This window comes from Apus apus, chromosome 8 (genome assembly GCF_020740795.1).
Source record: "Apus apus isolate bApuApu2 chromosome 8, bApuApu2.pri.cur, whole genome shotgun sequence".
In the NCBI taxonomy this organism is placed as follows: Eukaryota; Metazoa; Chordata; class Aves; order Apodiformes; family Apodidae; genus Apus; species Apus apus.
This window is the reverse complement of record NC_067289.1, coordinates 1478778-1501164: the sequence shown is the minus strand read 5'-3', so window position 1 is coordinate 1501164 and position 22387 is coordinate 1478778. Positions and strand designations below refer to the sequence as shown.

Below are 22387 nucleotides of genomic sequence, written 5' to 3'. Positions count from 1 at the left end.
CAGGACCCCGCACGCAGCGCGGTGCCCTGCTCCGTCCACGGGCGCTGCGGGGATGCTCGGTGCCCACACCCCATCAGACGGGCGCGCAGCCGGAGCGCCCCGGCTGGCACGTCGGAGCCTGCTCCCTCCTCCTCTCACTCCCGGGCCCCGCTCAACGAGCCCGGTGGGGTCGGGGAGCAGCCTCACCAGGGGATGATGCTCCGGGGCCCCGCGGCCATCGCTGGCGGCCGCCGGGAGCCGAGCCGGCCCCTGGCCAGGCACGGGTGCTCCTGCCGCCCCACGGAGCCTCTGAGATCCGGTTACATCTCCCCGGGGCGCAGCTCCCGGGGCGGGGGGCCCGGAGCGGCCGCTCCCGGAGCAGCAGGGCGGTGACCGGGCCCGGGGATGCGGCCGGCGCTGCTGCTGGAGGGCGGGGGGAGCCGGGCCGGGCCGGGCCGGGCCGAGCCGAGCCGAGCCGAGTAGAGTAGGAGCCGAGCCGAGCCGGGCCAGGCCGGGGCGAGCCGAGCCGGGGCGAGCCGGGGAGGAGCCGGGCCGAGCAGAGGAGGAGCCGGGAGGAGCCGAGCCAGGCCGGGCCGGGCCGGGCCGTGCCGAGTCGTGCCGTGCCGTGCCGAGCCGAGCCGAGGCGGGGAGGAGCCGGGAGGAGCCGGGCCCTGCCCGCGGTGCTGCCCCCGCAGCGCTGGGCGGGCGGGCGGTCCCCGCTGCGGCTCGGCGCCTCCTCCTCCTCCTCCTCCTCTTCCTCCTCCTCCTCCTCCTCCTCCCGGCCGCTGCGGCGCGGGGGCTGCGGGCGGAGCGGCGGCGCCATGAGCGGGGCGGCGGCGGCGGCGGCGGCGGCGAAGAGCGAGAAGCTGGACGAGGCTCAGGCGCTGGCCCGCAGCTGCGCGGGCAGACCCGACTTCCAGCCCTGCGACGGGCTCTCGCTGTGCGCGACCCACAGCCACGGGCGCTGCTTCCGCCTGCACTGGTGCTGCCACCTGGGCTGGTGCCACTGTGAGTGACCGTCCCCCCGGGGCTGCCCCCGCGCCGGGGGCTGCGGGCGGCGGGGCCGGGGCTCGGGGCTTGGTGTCCCTCGGAGCCTCTCGAGAGGGGCCTGCGGCTCCTCCCCGCCCGGGACAGCCTGCACGGCTGCTTCATGCTCCCTCCCCGTTATTTTTGCTCCTCGCAGCCACGCGTTACGGCTTCACGGCTTTTATTTTCTTGTCATTTTGTCGAGGGGTCGGCGCTTTCGGGTCGGCGATGCCGCTGCGGCTTCGGAGCGCGGGGCTTGATCCGGCTCTTGCCCAAAGGGCGCCCAGACGGCTTGAATCGCTGGGTTCGCGACGCGGGGGTGTGTGTGCCCGGGGGGGCCGGGAGCGAGCCCCGCGTGTCCGGACAGAGTTCGGGGAATCCTTGACCACGCACAGGCTCGAAGAGCAGGCTGGTCCCGCGGTCTGTGGCTGCGAGGCCGGGAAACGAGGATGGGGCTGCCTGCTGCGGGCGTGTTGCCTTTTGGAGGTTTAAAAGCCTTTGGATGGTCGGGGTTAAATGTGGAGCCTGGGGCTGCTGGAGTTGTCCCTTGGCTCCTGACGTCCCACTCTCCTTCCGAGCCTTTTGCCTTCCCTCCTTGGCGTTGAAGCTCCTGCCTGGATTTCCCCCCCGCCCCCCCCCGCACACGCTCTTTGCAAATTTTGCTAAATGGGGAGAAGGGCCTGCCTGAGAGTCCACCTTTTCTTTGGATGAGGGGTTCTGTTTGAATTAAATGCACCTTTTGGGAGTATTGGCTTTGATTTGGGGTTCGTTTGAAATCAGTCGCCCTGAGATGAGTCCCGTGTGGTGGCACGAGCAGCTGTGGGGGAAGGTGCCACAATCACCTGCTGCACAGGGACAGGGGCAGCTCCTGGGCATTCCATGGATGACACAAAGGCCCTCCCGTGCTGACCCAGATATGTTCCTCCAAAATGCCTATGGCCTCAGCTACGTGTGGCTGGCATCACGATAGTTGAGCTTCCAAACACTCTGGAGGGCAGGAGCTCAACACGGCGTCTGCAAACTGGAGATGTCACCCAAAATCAGCTGGGGGGGGGCTTGGGAAGGGGAAGCCAAATACAGGGCTGGGAGCACCTGGAGAAGGGTCTGGGGATTCAGATGGGTCGCAAGCTGGGCGTGCGTCAGCAGCTGGAGGCCTTTGTGGTGGAAAATCCACAACCAGAACCCCAGCCTTCACTTGGGGAGGTATTAGCAGGAGCGTTGCAAGCGTGTGATTTAATTAGTCTCTTTGGCTCAGTCCTGATGAAACCAGACTGCTGGGCTTAGTTTTGAGCGTTGCACTTCAAAAAGCTGCCGGAGAATTGAAGAGGTTCTGTGGGAAGTCACAGTGATCAGCTTAGAAAATATTGTTTACGAGGGGGTGCAAAAGCAAAGGGGTTGTTTGTGCTGTGAAAGATTCGTGGGGAGGAGGGAGATGAGCTTTGCCTGTGTTCTAGTCCTTCTCCACACAGACTTGAAACTTGACTAGTTATCGTGTAGCTGTGACAAGGAAAGTTCAGGTTCAGATATTAGAAAGCATTTTACCTGGGAACAGAAGTTAAGCAAGGGAACAGAGTGCTTAAGAAGGTGAAGAAACCTGTTCCCTGAAGGCCTTTAGGGAAGGTTTGATCTGTTCTCTCTGAGGAGTGGCAGAGAGCTGATTCCCTCTTGGGAGGACCACTTGAGACCCCATCGAACCCTTGGCTTCCCTGTGGCCTTCGTGACATTTAAAACTAATCATAGCTTTTACAAGAAGTGCAGACTTCTGTCTTAATTCCCCCTAATACAGCTAAGGAAACTTTGAGATACATTTGCCCCATGAAAGTGGGGCATGATTTTAAATGAGGGGAGTCACAGACCTCATTTTCTTTCTTAGCCCTCTGAAAGCCTTGAAGAAGCTTGCTCCTTTCTTGCCCTCTCATTTCCTAATGCAAATTTCAGAGCTAAGGATCTCATTGCATCCTGCTCCTGCAGAAGGAGTTGAGTTGGACTTAAAAGGGGTAAGAGTGAGGCCTGTAATGAAAAATTGTATAGAGGTCAGAGATGTAATTAAACAGTGTTGGGAGTTATCTTCCATAAAGGCAGTGCTCTTAACAATGACTTGGGAATCCTCAGAGGGTTCTTCAAAGTGGTTTCCTGTGACTCTTAAGAGCTGTGTTGGGGTACAGGAAGCTCTACATCAATTAAAACAGCCTTTAAAGTATTATCTTCCTTTGGTGTCCAAGGCCTTGGAGAATGTCAGCTCGGTTAAAGTGCACTTAGACTGAAAAATGACCAGAGCTCAGCGCTGCTACCATGAGTAGATTGTCTTCTCATGTGTATTCAGGATCACATCTGCTTACTTCAGTGACAGAAGCAATTTAGCATTGTGGAGCCACTTGGCTATGGAAGTAATAATTGAGCAGGAACCCAGTCTGCATTCCCCAAAGCCATCTTTGCTGGCACGCTCTGAAGTGAGCACTCCTTTCAGCACTCCCTTTCTCTCCGATGTTTCTCTGTCCATGAAATGGCAAGAATAGCTGGCAGGCGAGGTCGCAGAGGGTGGTTCGTGTGTCCACACAGCTCTGAGAACCTCCAGTGCCGTGGGTACACTTCTGTGTCTAAGCCTGGAAGTTTATTTCGGGTGATTTTCAGCCTGTGTTGGGCTTGGAGGAGAGCAGATCTCCCTGTGAGAGGGGAGGTGGTTCTCTGATGTGCCCCTGCTGCCCGGGGAGCTCTGAATTCAACTGTAACCTCCGTGAGCAGGTCACACAAACTGTGCAGCACTGGTGGCTTGGGGAGGCTGCAGATGGGAGGGCTGGCAGGGCACGTGGCTGTCCCTGGAGGTGCCCAGGGCATCTGCAGGCCAGGAGAGCAGGCAGTGCCTCCTTAGCCTGCTGCCACAGATGTCTACAACACCCTTCCCCTGGGTGGGGGACGACTGCTGTCCCCACGTGGAAGTAGGATGAGGGCTCAAGCCTTCAGAGCCCACTTCCCTGCAGGCAGGAGGGTGTTCCTGATCCAGCCCCTACACTTGTTGCACATCCCTCTTGCTGCACTGCACCCTTGCAGTCCATCCCTGCTGGGGTAACAGCCCCCTGTTCACCTGCCTCCCCTCTGACATCCTTGTGGGATTCTGTTGATTAGATGCAGGTCAAGAGCAATAATTTGCTCAGATGAGGTTCTTCTGGAGCTAGAGAAGACATGTGCCAGGGGCAGGTCTGCAGCAAGGTGCCCACCTTCCCTTCCTCACCTCGCACCGAGGCTTCACACTGGCTGTGGCTGCTGCCAGCTTCTGTCAGAAGGGATCAGATCATGGGCTTACACCTGTGCTGGCAGCAGGACTTGGACCCTGCCTTACTAGTTTCACTTCCTAAATTAGCTCACCAGAGAAAGCATCACACTTGATACAATGACAAGACTGTCTTCATCCCTGGACAATGCAAAAATAGGGTTTTCTGTTGCAAATTGGTTCAGTTTCTAATCTGAATAGCTTGTGTTGTGTTAAACACCTTACCAGGCTCTCAGTATGTTTTGTTGCAGTTGCAGTTATCAAAAATACACTGAATAGTGGTTCCACAATACTTGTTCACAGCAGTTGTATCAACACAGAGTAACTGTGCTACCTTATATTAGCCTTTCTAGGATGTATTTTTTTACCCCAGTACAGCATCAAAAGAGCAGGCTTTTATTTACTTAAAGCCTCTTGCATATCTTGTACAGAAAAACTGATGCTGTGCCTGGAGGTGGAGCAGCCAGTCCTTGTTTTGGGTCGGGGGTCAGTCTGTGCTGTGTGCCTGGGCAGTGAGGGGTGATTGTCCATTGCCCACAGCTGCTGCCAGGTGATGAAGCAGATCAGTGCAGTCGTAGCACCCGTGGGGAAGCTGCAGGTACTTGTTTCTTACATTCTTCTCTACTTGAAATGCCAGTGGTTTCATTTTATAACGTTTGAAAATATAAACATTCATTTTTCTGTCCCACAAAGCTGGGGAAAACTCTCTGCTGAGTGATGATACCTCTTCCAGGAGAAAGATGTGGCAGGGTGTGCATCTCCTGCCTGTCCCCTGGCAGCGTTTGCACCCTGGCTCCACGTGCCAGGTGCTGGCATTTCCCACCACCACCAGTGGTGTGTGCAGCACAGAAGTAGCTTTGTGCACACAAGCAGCATTTGTGTGCTGTCTCTCCCACCTCTCCAGCCACAGAAGCTTTCAGCAGGGGCCCTGGGCAGTCTTTGAAGCTCATGTTCAGTTCAGACCCTGGTCTGCCTGTGAGAGCCGTAAGTGGGGAATCAGCAAGGCAGCTTTTCTTTCCTCTAACAGACCCCTGGTGAGATATGTGTTTATTGAAGGTATTCAAGTGTGAGCTTGGTGTCTAAAGAGGAGCTTTGTCTGCTTGCCAGCCTGCTTCTGTTGATCCCTCCATCCTGGAGAAGCAGCTACAGCCCTGGAGGGGGTCCCAAAATCAGGCCTGGGGTGCTCTGCAGCATCGCATGTGTTGCAGCTCTCCCAAAGCCTTGCTTTTGTTCTGGTGGGTTTTCTTGGCTTTGGTTTTGGTGGCCATGAAACTGCCACATGCAGGCGAGAGCTCAAGGGCAGCAGCAGAGTGCATTGCTTTACTGGTTTCTTCAGTTAGCCTCTGTCTGCAAAAGGGGTTGTAGACTGGAGCTCACTGGAAGTAGCCAGCCAAGCACCAGTGATGGCAACTTCCATTTCCAGCAGTGCTGTTCCACAGGGCAAAACTGCATCGTGAGGACAGATTTGTTGGCTAAACATGAAAAGGGAGTTGTGACGTGCTTCTTTTGGAAATTCTGACACTGGATATTTGGAGTAGCTCATACAGTGTTTTTGTGGAAAACTGTCCAAGCAGGAATGGAGCAGTGGAGCTAGAACAGTGGGGCTGGGTTCTCTGAAAATATGGCTTCTCTTGGTGGGATGGGGATTACAAATCCTAGGAGAAATAGGGTTCTGTTGGGTTTTGCTGTGAAAAGAAGTTGAACATCCGTACAGTTTGAAGTCCATGTGTCTGGCCAAAAATGTTTGTGCAGAAGCAAGGCATTATACTGTGCACCAGGCAGGAGCTGCAGAGAGGTGGATTTTTCAGCTTGTAATGGGAAAACACTTTTAATGAGGATTTGCTGCCTGTGGCTGTGCAAGATTTTCTCTTCACCTGTATTTTGAAGAGCTATGATATTCTAGCTTCATGTCACTGAGCTGTACACAATGAAGAAAATAATGTCAGCTTAACATATTCTGAGGTGTAAAGGAAAACACTTACCCACCAGTTTTTATGGGAGCACCATTCCAGACCTGGGTTGCATTTTGTTGCTCTGGTTTTAGTTGTAATCCACAGTATGAGTGTGCTATTGCTGCTGTGTCTCGGAAGGAGAACCCGCACGTGGATTCATCAAACCCTGTGGGAACAGCAGCACCTCTGAAAGAACCTGCTGGCATTCATTTTGAAATCTTTGCTATAATGCAGAGTTATGTTTGGAGACACGTGTGTTCTATGGTTATTATTATCAACAACCCTCCTGATATTGCTTGGGAGCCCACAGGAAAAGCTTTGAATTCCGGTTACCTGCTCTGAGTACATCTTGTAGGACCAAGTCTTCTGTGCCCCATACAGGACTGCATGGGAATCACTGCACTTCTTTCTCCCAAAGTCCTGAGAAAAGAGACCTTGTGTACCAAAACGCTTCCTGCAGCCAAACTCTTCTTTGTCATGCATGGCAACCAGGCAGTTCTGTAATCTGTCCACCCATCTGAGGAGCAGGATTTGCAAAGAACTGTGTCTGCTTGCCCCAAACTCAGTGATCTACTGGAACAAGCCCCTGGGAGTTGCAGATAAATCTGCTCTGTAGCTGCTTGAATGGTTAACGTGGTCTTTTCCTGAAGCCTGCTCAGGACCAGCCTAAAATGTTTCCCAGAGGAAGCAAGTACTTCCAAAGGGTTTATTGTTGTGTCCTGTCATCTTCTGGCAGGGATGTCTCTGAATTCGGGATGTTCTGAATGGCTTCGTGGTCAGGGCTGAGCCCTGCTCCTGCTGAGAGGTCCTTAGTCTGGCAAAAGGCTTCAGGCAGCTTTCTCACTGCAGAGCAACAGCTCCAAGATAACATCTGCCCTGGCATGCAGTGGGTGTGCCAGCCCAGGGCTTCCTTCCTGGGCTCTGCCAGCGAGGAGAGCTCTTGGCCCGCTTGATGCTCTGAGAGTTCTTAGTCCCAGTGCCTAAATGCAGAGGTGTACAGCTGCAGTGCCCCTGGCACACCAGCCTTGCTTCTCTGGTGGCTCAGGGGTGTTCATGTGTCTCGAGTCGCAGCCCACGGTCTTATCCTTGCGTTGTCCTGGGAGGCAGAGCCACGAGATGGTCACCTTTGTGGGCTCCATCCTGTGGGGCTGCAGAGCTACTTTCTGCTCAGCTTTGCTGGGATCAGTGAAGAGGGCTTTCAGGTGCTTGGCACAGGACCTCAACTTTCCTGTACACTCCTCAGGAATTTCTGTTGCTGCTCATATTGATGCGACCAGCGGAGCTGGACTTGTAGAACATGGAAATCTTGGGGTGGTTTTATGTAACGGCTCTCAATTTAACCACTGCTGCCTTACACTTCATGACTCACTTCAAGCCTTGGAAACTTGCTGCTGCACATTGATAAGGTTATACCCAAAATTTTTCTTTCTATAAAGGACAGAAAGCAAAAGGCTTTACTCACACACGTTGTAAGATGTTCTAAAATGATAGTGGTGGCAGTGTGGGCTGAGCTGTTGATGGATGGCACAGGTTTATACTAATGTAAGAAGCTGGTTGACAGTAGATTGGATTTCAGGTGGTACATCTATAGATCTCTCTCTCTCTGCCTATAAAGTGACCTTTTTTTAGTCTGTTGTGGGTTTTATTCCAGCACCTTCATGGATTTATCTGTCCACAAGATACAGAGTATGTTTTCATAATGGCTTTGATTCTTCCACTTATCAATTTTTATGCAGTGACATCACAGAATTGAAGTGTAGTTGGTGCAAATTAGAGGGGTTTTTTTGCCAATAGTTGTTCACATAGATGGAAGTCAGAAACCTACTGGGAAAGTAAAATCTGATTGCTTGGCAACTGGGCCTTGTTTTTAATACACCCATCCTTTAATCTAGGCAATGGAGCTGTTGGAATTTATATATAACCGATGTTGTAAAACAGTTTCAACAGGAGGCATGCATTGGTGTGCTTGTGCTCACTGGGGGCTGCAGAGCTGGGGAGCTCACACTCGTGCTCTCAAAACTGCAGGTTTTGCTGGTGCACTCACAGCCAGCCCTGCAACAGCTGCCCTGCTGTGCCCAGCCAGGGCCAGGGCCCCCTGCTCCTGGTGCTGCTGCAGCCCTGAGGCTGTGCCAGGCAGGGGGCTTGGCTGCTCCACACTGTGCTCTGTAGCTGCCCGTGTTGGTTGGGTTTCAGTGCTTTGCTGAGCCTGAGCCACATTCCTGGTGTTTACACTTGCTCACAGGTGCCACTCATCCCTGGTGAGGGGCTTGGCCACCATCAGGTGCCAACATGGGCTGCTCAGCTCTTGCAGTCATCCGCAGTCCCCCAGCATGAGCACGTTTGTAGACACCCACCCTTTTCTTTGTTTCTCCTACCCTGTGCCACTAGACCTCAGCATTCTCCAGCTGGTGCTTGTGGGGTCCTGGCTCTCTTGGTGTGGCACCAGGGTTGGTGCTTCCACCTCTCAGGCAGCGCTGGCTTCCCCTGCTGCAGCAAAGCTGAGTCTGCTCCCACCTGCCCTCTCCAGTGGCACTGGGTGACCTGATGGCTCAACTCCACCTCCAACAGGGGCACCTGGGCTGTTCCTGCTTCGTGCAGAGCATTGCTGGATCCCTCACCCCTCCCAGGGAAGGCTTGGCACTCATACCTGTACACAGAGGTATTTTAGGCATAAGCATTATGCCTAAATTCTCCAGAGGTGGCTTCTGCAGAGGCTTGCCATGGATGTGCAAAGATTGGTTGGAATGCAGTGAGCACAGGTGCGTGTAGAGAGGCACCAGGAGAAGCAATAGAATGAGGGTTAAAAGAACGGTCTATATTGATAATAAGGACACTGTTCCCAGCAATGAAGTTGAAGAATGTGCTGTTTGTCAAGCCCAGAAGGCTCGTGCTCTGTAAGGCCATGGCACAGATGACTTGTCAGCAGGAGACCCTGTACTCTGACAACAGGAAGGGAGCAGCACAGGTACAGCACACCACATATGTCATTGTTTCTCCTGTCAGCCCCCCAGGAACAAAGCCATAAAGATGCGTCTATTCCAAGCTACAGAAACCAGCCTTCTGCCTCAGCTGCCAGGCTTAAAACACCTCCTCCCCCCCCCTCCCTTCTTCCCAAGCTTACCTTCACTCCCCATTTCTCTTAGCTGCTCCACAGTGGTGCTGAGGGACAGGGAAATGGAAGTTGTGGTCAGCTCCTCACGGTCCCTGCTGCTCCTTCCTCCTTAGGAGGCAGGACTCCTCATGCTCTTCCCCTGCTCCAGCATGGGCTCCTCTCTCCACAGGTCCTGCCAGGAGCCTGCTCCAGCCCAGGCTTCCCACGGGATCACAGCCTTGCTCCAGCGTGGGGTCCTGCATGGGCTGCAGGGGAAGTCTCTGCTGTGGCACCTGGAGCACCTCCTCCCCTCCCCACCCACCTGGGTGTCAGCAGGATCTCTCACTCCTCTCTCAAGCTATCCTCACAGCAACTTTTTCCTTGTCTGAAATATGTTATTCCAGAGGCACTGCCACTGTCACTGATGGGCTCAGCCTTGGCCAGGGACAGGCCCATCTTGGAGCTCTCTGGCCTTGGCTCTGTTGGCCACAGGGGAAGCTACCAGCAGCTTTGCACAGCAGCCCCCCCTGTAGCCCTTCCTTGCCACCCAGACCCCTCAGCATCAGCAGGAACATGATGGGATACTGAAGCTTCAGCAGATGGTGCACAGGGATGGGTTTGCAGAATAAATATTTAGCACTAAGCCTTTTTTTTCTTTCTTTTTTTTTTTCTGTACTGAATTTAAATTATCTAGTGTAAGTTGAGCATAACATTGTTCAGGGAAATGTGCAAAGGGTGGCTGTTCTCCCCTTTGAGGAGGAGCTTTATAAAGGGGTATTGGCAGGCCAGTATCCTTGGGCTCTGAGCTCAGGCTGTGATGGCCACAGAGAGCTGTGCTTCTGGAGGCTCCTGAGGCCACCACTGTTTTCATGCCTGTGTTGCCATGTGTGCATCTGCAGATACTTGGTTAGCATGTATGGCCCCTTTAAGAGAGTTTATGGCTGCCTGAAACATTTCTCAAGCCCCCAGGGTTGCTGTAAGTCTAGTAAATCTGTGTAAGAAGCGAGAGGAAAGAGCAGGGATGGTAGAAGGAAGGTCCAGGGTCCATTTTTAGCATTACCTGCTCTTAAATGGACATGCACAGAAAACCTGAAAGGCTTAGACAGCTCCCAGCATGTACAGTTATTATCTTATTTTGTAATTAAACCAGATCAAGCCAAAAGGGCATTAAACAACTAATGGATGAAGAAAAACTTCCTGATTTTTCTCCCCCTCTTTCTTGCTTTGCTTATGGACCCTCAAGCCCAGGGCTGTGCCAGCTGTCCCTGGCTGTGCAGCAGTGAGGGGAACACCTCTCCTTCACAGCAGAAGGGAGTGGGCAGCTGTACAAAGTCTCTGCTGGAGAGTCCACTGTAGAAACATTCCTAGAATGAAAAAATGGTTCGTTTCTGTGTTTGGATGAGGTTGGGAAGGGGCTGGATTTGTTGGTGCTCTGGTGGAGGTGCTGTTTGTAATGTTAGACTTCAGTTAGGTCAGAGCATGCTCACGTGTCCTGGTGTATTTCTAGACTGCCAAGGTCCTGTTCCATGGCTTCTTTTTCTTTTCTGGCAGTGTTTGGGCTGCCTGGTGGCCCTTTGCAGAGTTGGTCTGTGTCTTTGTGATCCCTCTTTTGTGATCCCTTATTGAGCTTCCTGTCGACTCCCACACGGGACGTGTGCTGGGTGCTCTGTTTGCATTTCCAGCGCTAGAAATTTGTTTGAACAATCTCAGTGCTTTTTCAAAATTGTTTGGAAGAAGCCCAGAGCCAAAACACCACTTACATTAAGGTGCTGCATAACTTTGTCTACGAGGCTTCTCCAACATGGACCAGCATTTTGGTTATGCTTCCTGCTTCCTCACAGCCACCAGCGCCGGAGCTCAGTTCTACTGCTGGTACATCCAACAGCACCTCAGTGTCCTGAAGTGTTTTTCTTTTCATCTACTTATTTCACATCTCACATTCCCAGCAGAGCCCAGGGTGTTTTGCTAGATCTGACATGATGACTCTTCCATATGATACAAAGAAAAGGAAACTGGGTTGTCAGTGTGTTTTCTTGACATGCGCCGGACTCTGGGTTTCTCCTCCTGTTTTTTTCTCACTCCTCTGCAAAAGCCATTGCTGTGCTCTAAGCAAAGTGTAATTTCAAGCTATTACAGTCCTCCGTGCATATTTATGGTTAGGCCAGGATGTTTGCAAAGGTTTGCTGTCTCAAGCTGTGCATGTAGCTGGAGAGAGGATGCAGAAGGAGGGCCAGGGGCAGTCCTGTGGGGAAGGGCGCTGTGGGAGGCAGTGTCCCTGTGCAGGGCTCAGACCACTGGCACACTTTCAGATGGCCATTCTGCCCTGCTGGATGCCTCTGAAGTGTGCTGGGTACCTCAAGCAGGCTTCAGGTGCTGAGTGCCCTTCAATATACATCTCCAGACTGTGGGCAGACAAGCTTTGCTTTGGTCTGTAAGGGAGGAAAACCCTCTGCTCGACTTTCTGCTTTGTCAGTGGTGAAATGACTCCCAGTTCCTTCCCATGCACGAGCTGCTCTCTTCCAGCAGAGCTGTCTGCCACCTGTGCTGCCCACTGCCCTGGGGAGCTCTGGAAACCAGCTGGGTGTGTGTGCCAGTTTCTACCTTGTCCTTGGGCTACTGTGCCAATCCAGGCAGCAACACGCTGCTCCAGCTTGGAGCTGTCATCACCTGCAAGACATCTTCATTTAGACACCAGAGGGCTGTGCATCCAGTCAGCTCTTCCTGAAGAGACAGCCTTGTCTCTCCTGCCACACTGGTGAGATGTGAAACAAGTCCCGCTGGGACAACCCTTGGTTGTTCTCCATCTTTTGCTATGAAGAAAAGCAGTGAGGAGAAACTGATCTCCAGGGTTTCCCTACACGGGTTTTCTCCTTCTCCAAGGTTTCTTCCACACGTGTGGAAGAGCCCCTGTGTTGTGAACTCTCCTTAGATTAACGTAGAATCCCTCCAAGTCAAGCCTGTCTCCTGTTACACACACACTAGGATACTTGCTTTGCCTTCACTCCTTCAAAGCTTTGCAGTATTTGATTAGAATTCCATATTTTTTTTCCCTCTCCATAGTGGGACTGATTTCCCTCCCATGTAAGTTGATTTTTTGGGCAGAACTGTGTGTGGCAACTGGAGAGTCTTTTGCATGGCTGCAGTGAGAATCCCATCTAACTCCAGAACCAGAGATGACTGGTGCCATGACAAAGGTGTAGGTTCAGAAACAAACCACCAGCACTTAACTCTGCTGGCAAACCACGGACACCCTCTGCACGCAGCCTCTGCCTGTGCCCCTGCTCAGGGGGAACACACAGCTGCCTAGATCCTGGTTCCTGTGCTTTTCCTTACCACTGGGATCTCTGCTTCACAGGCCACAGCAGAGGCACAGAAGCCCCTGGTGAGACCCAGGCTGCTTCTCCCCTCAGCCAGGTGCTTTCCCACAACACTGGGTCTGCTCAGCCCCGGGGGAGCAGCTCCTGAGCTGCTCAGACTGAGCCAGGGGTGGTTACCTGGTGTGCAGTTACCAGCTCTTCATTAACCTTGCTGATTTTTGGAGAGCAGATGAGCTGGCAGATTGGAGGGTGTAGAAATCTTTGCCCAAGCAGCTGCAGGGGGAAGAACACGTATGAAAAAAGCTTTTCTCTTTCAGTTAAAAGATGCCTTGCATGCAAACCAGTGTACGGGATATGTAGCACTGACTTACACTCCTGAGACCCACAGCTGAAGGTCCACACCAACCTGCTGCTGTTTTCTGAAGTGTATTGCAATTTGTGGTGGTGTTTATTAGGAAAAAAAAAAAAATCCTTCAAGGTAGCATTTTGAGAGGGTAAAACTTGAGGATTTGTTATGAGAAACCTCACTGCTGAAAGCTGGATGTGTTGGGGGTTTTTTATTAATATGCCAAGCATATTAATAACACAATGATGAGTGTCAGAGGTAAACTGGAATGCTGGGATGAGGGGAAGTGGAGAATGAAATGTTTAAGCATCACCTCTGCTTATTTCATGGTTAAGTTGTTTTGTATCAGCCACGGAAATTGCTGCTGTGTCTGTTTGGTGAGGATGCATGCAGACTGCTCAATTAGCCAAAAAATCAGGAAAAAATGACCTCATGGCTTGCTTCTAAAGGCTTGCATTTGGTTTTTGTAAGCAGGAGACAACTATAATGCAGCTTCCAATCAATCAGCCACATAGTTCTGGTAATCAATGTTACAAACAGACTATGTTATACAGAAGGGTGAGTCTACTTTTGGAGATAAAAACATCTTCCAAGTTGCCTGAGTTTGCCAAGATCTGCAGGTGATGACAGAGCTCACTGCTCTGCTGGATTCTGCCTCAACCTGCTGGCAGGTGGCCCGGGAGGTGTGGAGCCAGGGCTTTGGGGAACAGCATACATCTCATTTGGCAATAAAAATCCTATTTTTGTGCACAGGGACGGAGGAGATGAGCACACAGCCCAATACTTGCCTCCCTGGATGCATTCGCAACTGTTGTTTTGCAGTTGAGCCTGAGCATTTCTGTGTGCTGATTCTCTGGAGGATTTGGGTTTTAGGCTTTCTCAAGGGTCAGTTAAATAAGGAAGAAATGGAAAAACCATCAGTCTGTTCAGCTGTGCACAAATTGCTGTCACTGTGGCTGGGATCAGGCAGAGGGGTGCAGGGGGAGGACAGTGCCCTGTGAGCCTGTAGCAGCAGCAAGAGTAGGTGCAGGTGCAGCTTTCAGCTGGGACAAAGTGCAGTGCAGGCTCTGTGCCTCCTGCTAGAGCCTCATTGTCTCACATTTCATTATACCATGGTTAGCATGTGGCTGTCATGGATCGTTGTGACTTACACCATGACAATCACGTTGGCAGAGCCTGGGTTCACACGTTTCCTGTGAAACACCCTTGAGAGGAGCAGCCTCTTGTTTCCCCCTTCTTTTGCCATGGTAGAGACCTCCAGAGCAGCTAGTCCAGTGCTCAGGAGCTTCCCAAACTTCTGCCAATGCAGCAAACTGCTTTGCACAGATTTAGGAGGTTGGTTTTTTTGGACAAACCCCCGGGTGTTGGGCACGTGCAGTATTTTTCCTGCACTGAATCAACATCTTCCGCGTAGGCAGCGGTGGCAAGTGACCCAGGAAACAACTGGCACTGCAGTGTCTGGTCTGGCATCTGTGTTTGTGCAAAACACTGTAATTTACAGGAGCATTCATCACCGTCGCTCAATTGCAGAGTTCTTCAACTGACTTGGTTGGAATAAGTAGGCAATAAATTACGTGCTAGAATATTAAATGTATCAGAATAGATGCTCAAAACACTATTTTGTCATAGACAGCTATTTCATCTTGCCAGCTGTTTCAAGTCAGCAGAAATTTGGCTGTTGATTTCAGTGGGAGATTGATCAGACCAAGATGTATGATAAGGGAACTTGGAGATTTGTGCTTTTGAGGTAATTTTCGGTGAAAATGACATCCCTAGCAATCCTGCAAGCTGCAGTGGGAAGGCACAAGCTTGTTATTAAATTTCTGCATTTATTTTTCATAGGCTGCATCACAGCTCTGGTGTGTTGTCGTGCATTATGTAGGGTAAGGAGCTGTAAACAAGGCTGCAACTAGAGCTCTGTCCGTGATCCAGTCTGACAGTCCCAGCTGTTAGCACCAGCACCCCTTGAAGAGGGACCTGATCTGATAAACAGAAGTTTAATCTGCCTTAAACAAACAAACTTGGCCCTAAAATTAGCTGGAACTTCACAAATTTGCACTAGAATTCTAAAGAAACATAGAAATCATTTTCTGTAGGAAATTCTGTGTTTTTCTGTTGGGTGATTCCTGCTTTGCCCTGGCAGTGCTTGTCCTTGGAACGTGAGGAGATGGTTTCAACCACGGTAAGGTCACACAAATGGATCCAAAATCCTCTGTTAACAGACTAGCTGCTGTTTTCTTCTACCCTGAAATTAATGCCAGTGGGGCCGTTGTGAAGCATGCAGAGAGGTACCACATGCTGCTGCAGGGGTAGAACAACCAGCTGAGCTCCTGGGTAACCCCTCAGCTGCTCCCACCACCTCTTTTCATAAAAAAAAAGGTCAAACTGATGAATCCTTGATTCTTTTCAGTGTCCATGGTACAAGCCAGATTGGCTTGAATCTCCTGCTTTTCATCTCCCAACACCTCTCAGTCTTCTGCCAGCATGTGGGAGCTATTTTAAGTGGAAAAATTTAGATAGTTGTGTTTTTTTTTTCTTGATCCTGTTAAAATCTTCTCTGGGGCCATCCCTGGACACTTCAAATAGAGGTGGCACAAAATAAGAGCTGAGAAAAATTTTTTCAGTAGTATCTGGTTTTTATCATTGGTTGTCAGTAGGGTAGAACAGAACCCCACACAGGAGCACCCCAAATTATGGATGAATGCATCGTTGGGGTTTCAGGCAAGGGGTTTCAACCCCACACAGGCTGCATTTCAGTTTCCATGAACTGAATGTTATCAGACACCATTCCAGCCAGCAGCACACGAATTGGTCATCTGGTTGTTTTGCTTTGTGAGACAGGAGCATATTTAATGTTCACTAATTTGCAAGAAGGATTTCTGAAGAGCAGCAGAAGCCACAGGCTGCTGTTGCTCCAGGGGGTTGGGAAGGCAGGGTCTGCCCACCTGCCCTGAGTGCTCCCCAGGGAAGTCATGACAGCAAGATCTGCAAACTGCCCGAGACCCCACCTCCCAGAGCCTCCCAGACCCCAGGGGTCTGTGCTGCTGCTCCAAAGGGCACCCGAGGAGCACGAGCTCTGCCCCTGGTTGGTGTGCAGTTGTTTGATGGTAGCACTTAGTTCCTCTGAGTCACTACAAGTTTAGAAACTAGATCATGGTACATTAAGAAGATGGCAAGCGGAGAGGTTGTCTTTGTGTTTTCTTCCATCCAGACATAATCAAACAGGAGGGCAAAGCAGTTGTTTTGTTTTCACTGAGCTTTTACAGCGGCTCTGTTAACAATTACCATTCCGTTGAAAAAAAAAAGGTGCTTGATGAGGTATTGGTCACAAGATGTTCTTTTCCCCTGTCCACCCATGGCTGCCATCTGGTCTCTTGGCTCTCCTCTCCCCAGCAGCACAGGGTGAGCTTTTCTCTCCTGCCTGCCCCGTGCTCCTTCCTCCCAGCCCCTTCCTGCAGTCACGCCTCCCCAGCTCCAGCACTCCTCGAGCTGCTCCTGGAGTGGGTCCTCTGCTCTCCCCATCCTGCAGCAAGGGGGTTTGAGGCTCCAGGGAGGAGCGTGGCTGACTTCCACATGAACCACTTCCTTTCCATTACCTGCAGCCTGGCAGAGCCAGGAAGAGCTTTCCCATCCATCCCTGGTGACTGGGGATGGGCTGGCACAGCACAGCCTGTGTGGGGCTGGCAGAGCCACCCAGCACCCCAGGGGCTGCCCCTGCCAAGAGAGGGGATCTCTCAGCCCGTCCCACTGCCAGGGCTGTCACCAGGTGGCTGGGGCACCAGCTGCCCCCCCTGGCTGGGAAGTTGGGGCAGTCAGAGCTCTTCCCACGGCTGGGAGGGATTCCCAGGCTGAGGATGGGAGGTTTCACTGCGGAGAGGCAAGGTGGGGGGAGCAAGCCCTTCCTTGGGGAGAGGAAAGCCCTGCTCCCCTGGCACGGGCCCAGCTGCCCTGAGCAGAAGCAGAACCAGTGTCCAGTTGCAAAGGAACGGATAACTCAGGGGAGAAGGGCTGCAGCTCCTGAGCCGCAGGCACCAACACGTGTGGCAGATCCCAGCACAGCCAGAGCCATTAACGCAGCCAGACTGGGCTCCTTACCTCCAAGCAGCAAAGCAGTCCTTCAGTGCTTTGATGCTCCTCCTGCCTGTGCAAAGCAGTGTCTGCACCTCCTGCATCCAAACTTCCGAGAGCCCCCTGCTTCTGAGTCTTCTGGAAATGAGCTTTCAGAGCCCGAGAACCCCTAGGGAGACATGAATCTTTCAGAGGCTTCATGAATAAAATGCAGCATTTTACAGTCATAGGCACAGCCTCGGGTTTCTCAGTTTTTCCTAACAAAGTACTGATTTTCTGCTGTATTATTTATTTCTTTTAGCAAAGATTTTTTCAGTTCACACTTAGTTCAACTATATATATGACCAACATAATCCTGTTTTCTTACTACTTAACCAGATAATCAAGATGCCAAAAGCATTGCTATGGCTTGGGAATTACCTTATTTTCTGCTTGAAAAATCTGAATTGCACTCATGATCCTCTGGTTCATAATAGAGAAAAACATGATTTCATACCTAGAAAAAAAGAACATGGAGCTGCATGCAGTGAGACTCATTGTATTCTGGAATAATAATATAATACAGTTTAGATCATTGTAGCAAAGATGTAAGCTAGAACTGTGGAGGAAAAAAAAGTGTCTGAACATCTTTTCAGTCTTCTGTCCCCTAGAAAGGGGTGCAGGAAGACTTTCCCACTTCTCAGCTTATATATGTTATCCATGGGACAACAATGTGCCCTGGTGGCCAAGAAGGCCAATGGTATCTTGGGGTGCAGTAAGAGGAGTGTGTCCAGCAGATGAAGGGAGGTTCTCCTCCCCCTCTGCTTTGGTGAGACCTCACCTGGAGTGTTGTGTCCAGCTCTGGGCTCCCCAGTTCCAGAGGGACAGGGATCTACTGGAGAGAGTCTAAGGGAGGCTGTGAGGATGATGAAGGGACTGGAACATCTGTCTGATGAGGAAAGGCTGAGAGACCTGGGGCTGTTCAGTCTGGAGAGGAGAAGCCTGAGGGGGGATCTAATGAATGTCTATCAATACATGAGGGCAGCAAGAAGGCAGGACAAGCTCTTGTCACTTGTGCCCTGGGACAGGATGAGGGGCAATGGATTCAAACTGGAGCCCAGGAAGTTCCACCTCAACATGAGGAAGAACTTCTTTCCTGTGAGGGTGACAGAGCCCTGGGACAGGCTGCCCAGAGAGGCTGTGGAGTCTCCTTCTCTGGAGACTTTCCAGACCTGTCTGGATGCCTTTCTGAGTGACCTGCCCTGGTTTTGGTCCTGCTCTGGCAGGGGGTTGGACTGGATGATCTCTGGGGGTCCCTTCCAACCCCTGACATGCTGTGATCCAGGTACTGAGTTATGTGCCCCTGGAGCTGATTTTCTGGAGTCAGTGACATCCTACAAATGTCTCGGAAGCAGGGGCAGGGAGAGGAGCAGGCCAGGGCCAAGGGCGGCTGTGCTGACCTGCAGCACGAAGCAGCAGCTCCCCAGGACAGGAGGCACCGCGGCGGCTGCCGGACCCGGCTCAGCAGCAGCGCCCGGGCCTGACTTAAAGACAAGGAGCTTTAAACGCCGCTTCTCTGTTTTTCCCCACAGGTAAATATGTCTACCAGCCCATGACACCCGTAGAGCAGCTCCCCAGCACCGAGATACCCGCTCGGCCCCGGGAATCGACCAACACCATCCAGATCTCGGTGTCGCTCACCGAGCACTTCCTGAAGTTCGCCCCCGTCTTCCAGCCCCCCCTGCCCCCCGACTCCCCCCAGTTCTGCACCATCGCAGACCTCTTCATTGACAATTACCGGGTGAAGTGCATCAACGGGAAGATGTGCTACGTGCAGAGGCAGCCTCCCCCCGTGCCCCACAAGACGAAGCCCGAGGAAGCCCCCGTGGGCAACGCCTTCATCAGCAGCCAGAGCAATACCCCCAAGGCCGAGCACTGCTCCTCGCCTTCCAGCTCGGAGGACTCCGGGATCAACGCGGTGGGCGTTCACTACGTGGAGTCCTGTGACGAGGACACAGAGGGGGTGGCCGAGCTGAGCTCAGAGGAAGATTACAGCCCAGACAGCAGCTGGGAACCAGATGAATGCCCCCTCTTGTCACCCTCGCAGTGCGAAATGGAAGTGATTGAGACTATAGAGACCACTGTGTGACCCGACAGGCTGGTGCCAGCTCAGTCCAGCTCCCACTCAGTAACGGCGCTTTTGTAGTATTTATATTTTCTGTTTTTTTCTGACAATCCCTTTTTCCAGTGCACTTGATATTGCAGATTCCTCACGGGAGTGTGGGCACAGGACTTGTGTATTGGTGAACTAGCAGCAGCCTGAGCAGTTTTCACCCAGCCCTGACCAGATCTCCCACATCTGTACCTAAGGTAGTGATAAACCTTAAAGAGTTTTATAGCAGAAACAGGCCCTTTTCTTGGTCTGGGTTACACCAGATACTTCTCCTACGAGGCTGTGCCCCTCCAGATGTTTCTGTCTGATGTGCAGTGGGCCTTCAAAGCACAGAGGGTGAGCTGGGGCAGCACAGCTGCCAGCAGCAAAACCAAGTTGCCCTTATCCTGCCTCGAGCAGCTGCGCAAGGTGCGGCGGCAAGAGGCTCTTCTGTCTGTCCGTCCTTCTCTCTAGTGCTGGTGCCACCCCTGGGGGCTGCTGGCACCACGCTTCCCACAGGCTGTGTGGGGGGCTAGAGAATGCACAAAGTGCCTCCAACTTTTCTCCAGGCTATGCACTGAGCATCTGCTGAGCTAGGTCAGGCTCTGAAATCTCCTGAGAGGCAACTGCTGCTCCAAAGGGGGATCAGTTGCCTGGATCCAGCTGGTCCTTTTTCTCTACATGGATCTTGGGAAGGGGATCCGGCTTTTGGAGCTGGGCAGGAGGGGGAGCAGGAGAGGGATGCAGCCCAGCCAGACTGGGGTGGGAAGTGCCAGGAGAAGGAAGCGAGCACCTACCTCCACACACACACACACCTGCCCTGGGCTCTGCCTGCTGCTTCCTCCTCTGCTGGTTGGTGCCGGACGCAGGCACTCAGGACCAAACAGCCTGAGGGCTGCATTTGCCTGAATAACACCACCACTTACAAACAACTTGATCAGCCACACCACTGTGTCAGCAGAGCTTGGGGACAGCGTGGAGGTGCCCGTGGGAGTTGCCCGTGGGCTCGGTAGCCACGGGCTCGTTAAAGCACAGCCAGGGTCAGCCTAGCAGAGAGGGGAGGCTGCAGCTCCGCTCCTGCGCCCGGGTCAGGAGCAGATTCTGACCAGGGCTCTCCTCAAGGAGCTGTTAGGAGTGACCAGTCTTGCTGGTGGGTTGGTTCCACCCTGCTTGACAAAACAAAAACGTCATCAGAAGATTTCAGTCAGCTTGAATCAGTTGGAGTCAGTAATAACTGTGTTTTCAACAGCGTTACTGGATTTCTTTGTGTATTTGCTGTTTACGTTTCAGAAGTCATTGAATACCAGGCTGTATAAAAGTGTACAGTTTAGTGACTGATACTAGATTATAGTCCGTGTTCTAGGATGGCTCATCTCTCACTGTATCCTGACAATGTATTACTAATTTTATACACTTTGTAATCAGTATCTTTAGACACGTTTAGGCAACAGTGTGTGTGTGCACATGCGCGTGTGCTGAGTTTGCCATCAGTGGTTATAAAGTAACACTGTACTTTTTAGACTCTTTCAGATAAAAATAATAGGTTTTATAGTTTATATAAAAAAAAGTGCAATGCTTGTTAAATGAGGAACTTGGGCCATTGCATGAACAGATACATTGTCACAAGGCACCCAAAACATTGTTTTTCTGAGGGCATTTAAATGGAGGCCCTAGTAAAACTAACTAGGATTTATTTTTTTTTTAAGGGTGGGGTTGTCTTTTATGGTTAACTAAGGCTTCTAACAATGCTTTAGTGTCTTTTGGCCATTCAGACACATTCCATAGGTAGAAGGAAGCATTATGTATAAACCTACAGCATTTACTCATATTTAATCTTTCAATTGTAATCTGAGTGGAGAGCTGAGAAAGCTCACTCTGGTGCCTGGCCTGCCTGAGCCTCCTTCTCCTTCCCAGAGGGATGGGGAGGGCTGGCAGATCCATCCTCCCATGGGACATGGGGCAGCAGGGCCCTTCCCAAGACCAGGGTGCTCTTGCTGCAGGTGCCAAGCACAGGGAAGGTCACTAGGCCCTTCTACCTTGGCCTGAGCTCACCTGGTTGGCAGGAGAGCAGGAGCCACCTCCTCCTGCTGTGAGGGAACACCAGCTGTGAGCACAGTGACATGCAGCTGGGTGTTCATGACCAGGACTTGCCACAAGATCCAGTGGTCTCTGCAGGCTCATATCACTGTCATCAGGATACATTCTTTAACTGTAAGTAATTAGCAATATTCACAAGCTGTGAGTGTCTCCTACCCAGGATTTGTTCAGATGTCTTAAGCACAATAAGCTGCCTCTTCCTTCTGTCGTACGTGTAGAACGTCCGTGGAGCAGCCTGGTGTGGGACAGGCCAGTCGTGGGGAGTCTCAGCAGAGGGGCAGGGTTCTTGCTGTGCTCCCCACACCCCCCAGGTCAGAAACAGGCTCCTCAGACACGTCCTTTCTGTTCTTTGCACAAACACCGGCGCAGACGTGCTGTAGGAGACGTGCCCTGGGCTCGTTGCTCCCCTGTGCCAGGGAGAGGTGTGTATATTTCCTCTTTAATAAAATACTAAACAACTGAAGTTCTGCTCGTCCTAACTAACTGTGTATTTTCCATACTATAGTCAAACAAACATTACCAGCAAAAGAAGGGTCACTTACAGCTTCAGTTGGAGGCACCGAAACATGCCCCCAGTGCTAGGCAGGGAAATGTCACAGCCAGGTGAGCTCAGCCCCACCTGGGTGTGGGCACTTGGTAAGTACAGGGGCTGGTGGGCAGCCTCACAGCCCTGCTCTCACTCTGCTGAGAAGATCTGCTCCAGGCAGGGGAAAGGAGCTGCAAGCCCAGGCTGGTGTCTGGCAGAATCCAGCTAGCTGTAGCCCCCTGACTTACCCCTGCGTGGGTTCAGCTGCGGCTGCAGGCTGGACACGTCCATCTGGGGCACCATTTTGCAGTCCTTAGTACTTGTGAGCAGAAGAGGAGCACAGAGCCCTGGCACTGCTCCCCAGCCATGTGGGCTCTGCACAACAGCACTTCTGTGCTCCTTGGAGGCAGCAGCCCTGCCCATATCCCTGCACCACACACACACACACTCTCCCACCTCCCCAACATCAGTACAAGGTAAGAGGGGAGGTTTGTGTTTCGCCTGCAGTGACAAGATGCCTCTTTCTCTAGCAGAGTTCAGTGAAACTGTACTAAGAGAAGAGCAACCAGCAGCAGTGCCAGACCAG

At 52.1% G+C, this 22387-nt stretch overlaps 1 protein-coding gene across 1 annotated transcript; it reads left to right on the top strand.

The window, feature by feature from the left end:
• The first annotated feature begins 800 nt into the window (after positions 1–800).
• Positions 801–21738, top strand: C8H3orf70 (chromosome 8 C3orf70 homolog). Its single transcript, XM_051626019.1, has 2 exons — positions 801–987; positions 18619–21738. Exons 1-2 carry the CDS (start codon positions 801–803, stop codon positions 19173–19175), a joined length of 744 nt encoding a protein of 247 aa, XP_051481979.1. The 3' UTR covers positions 19176–21738.
• The last annotated feature ends 649 nt before the right edge of the window (positions 21739–22387 follow it).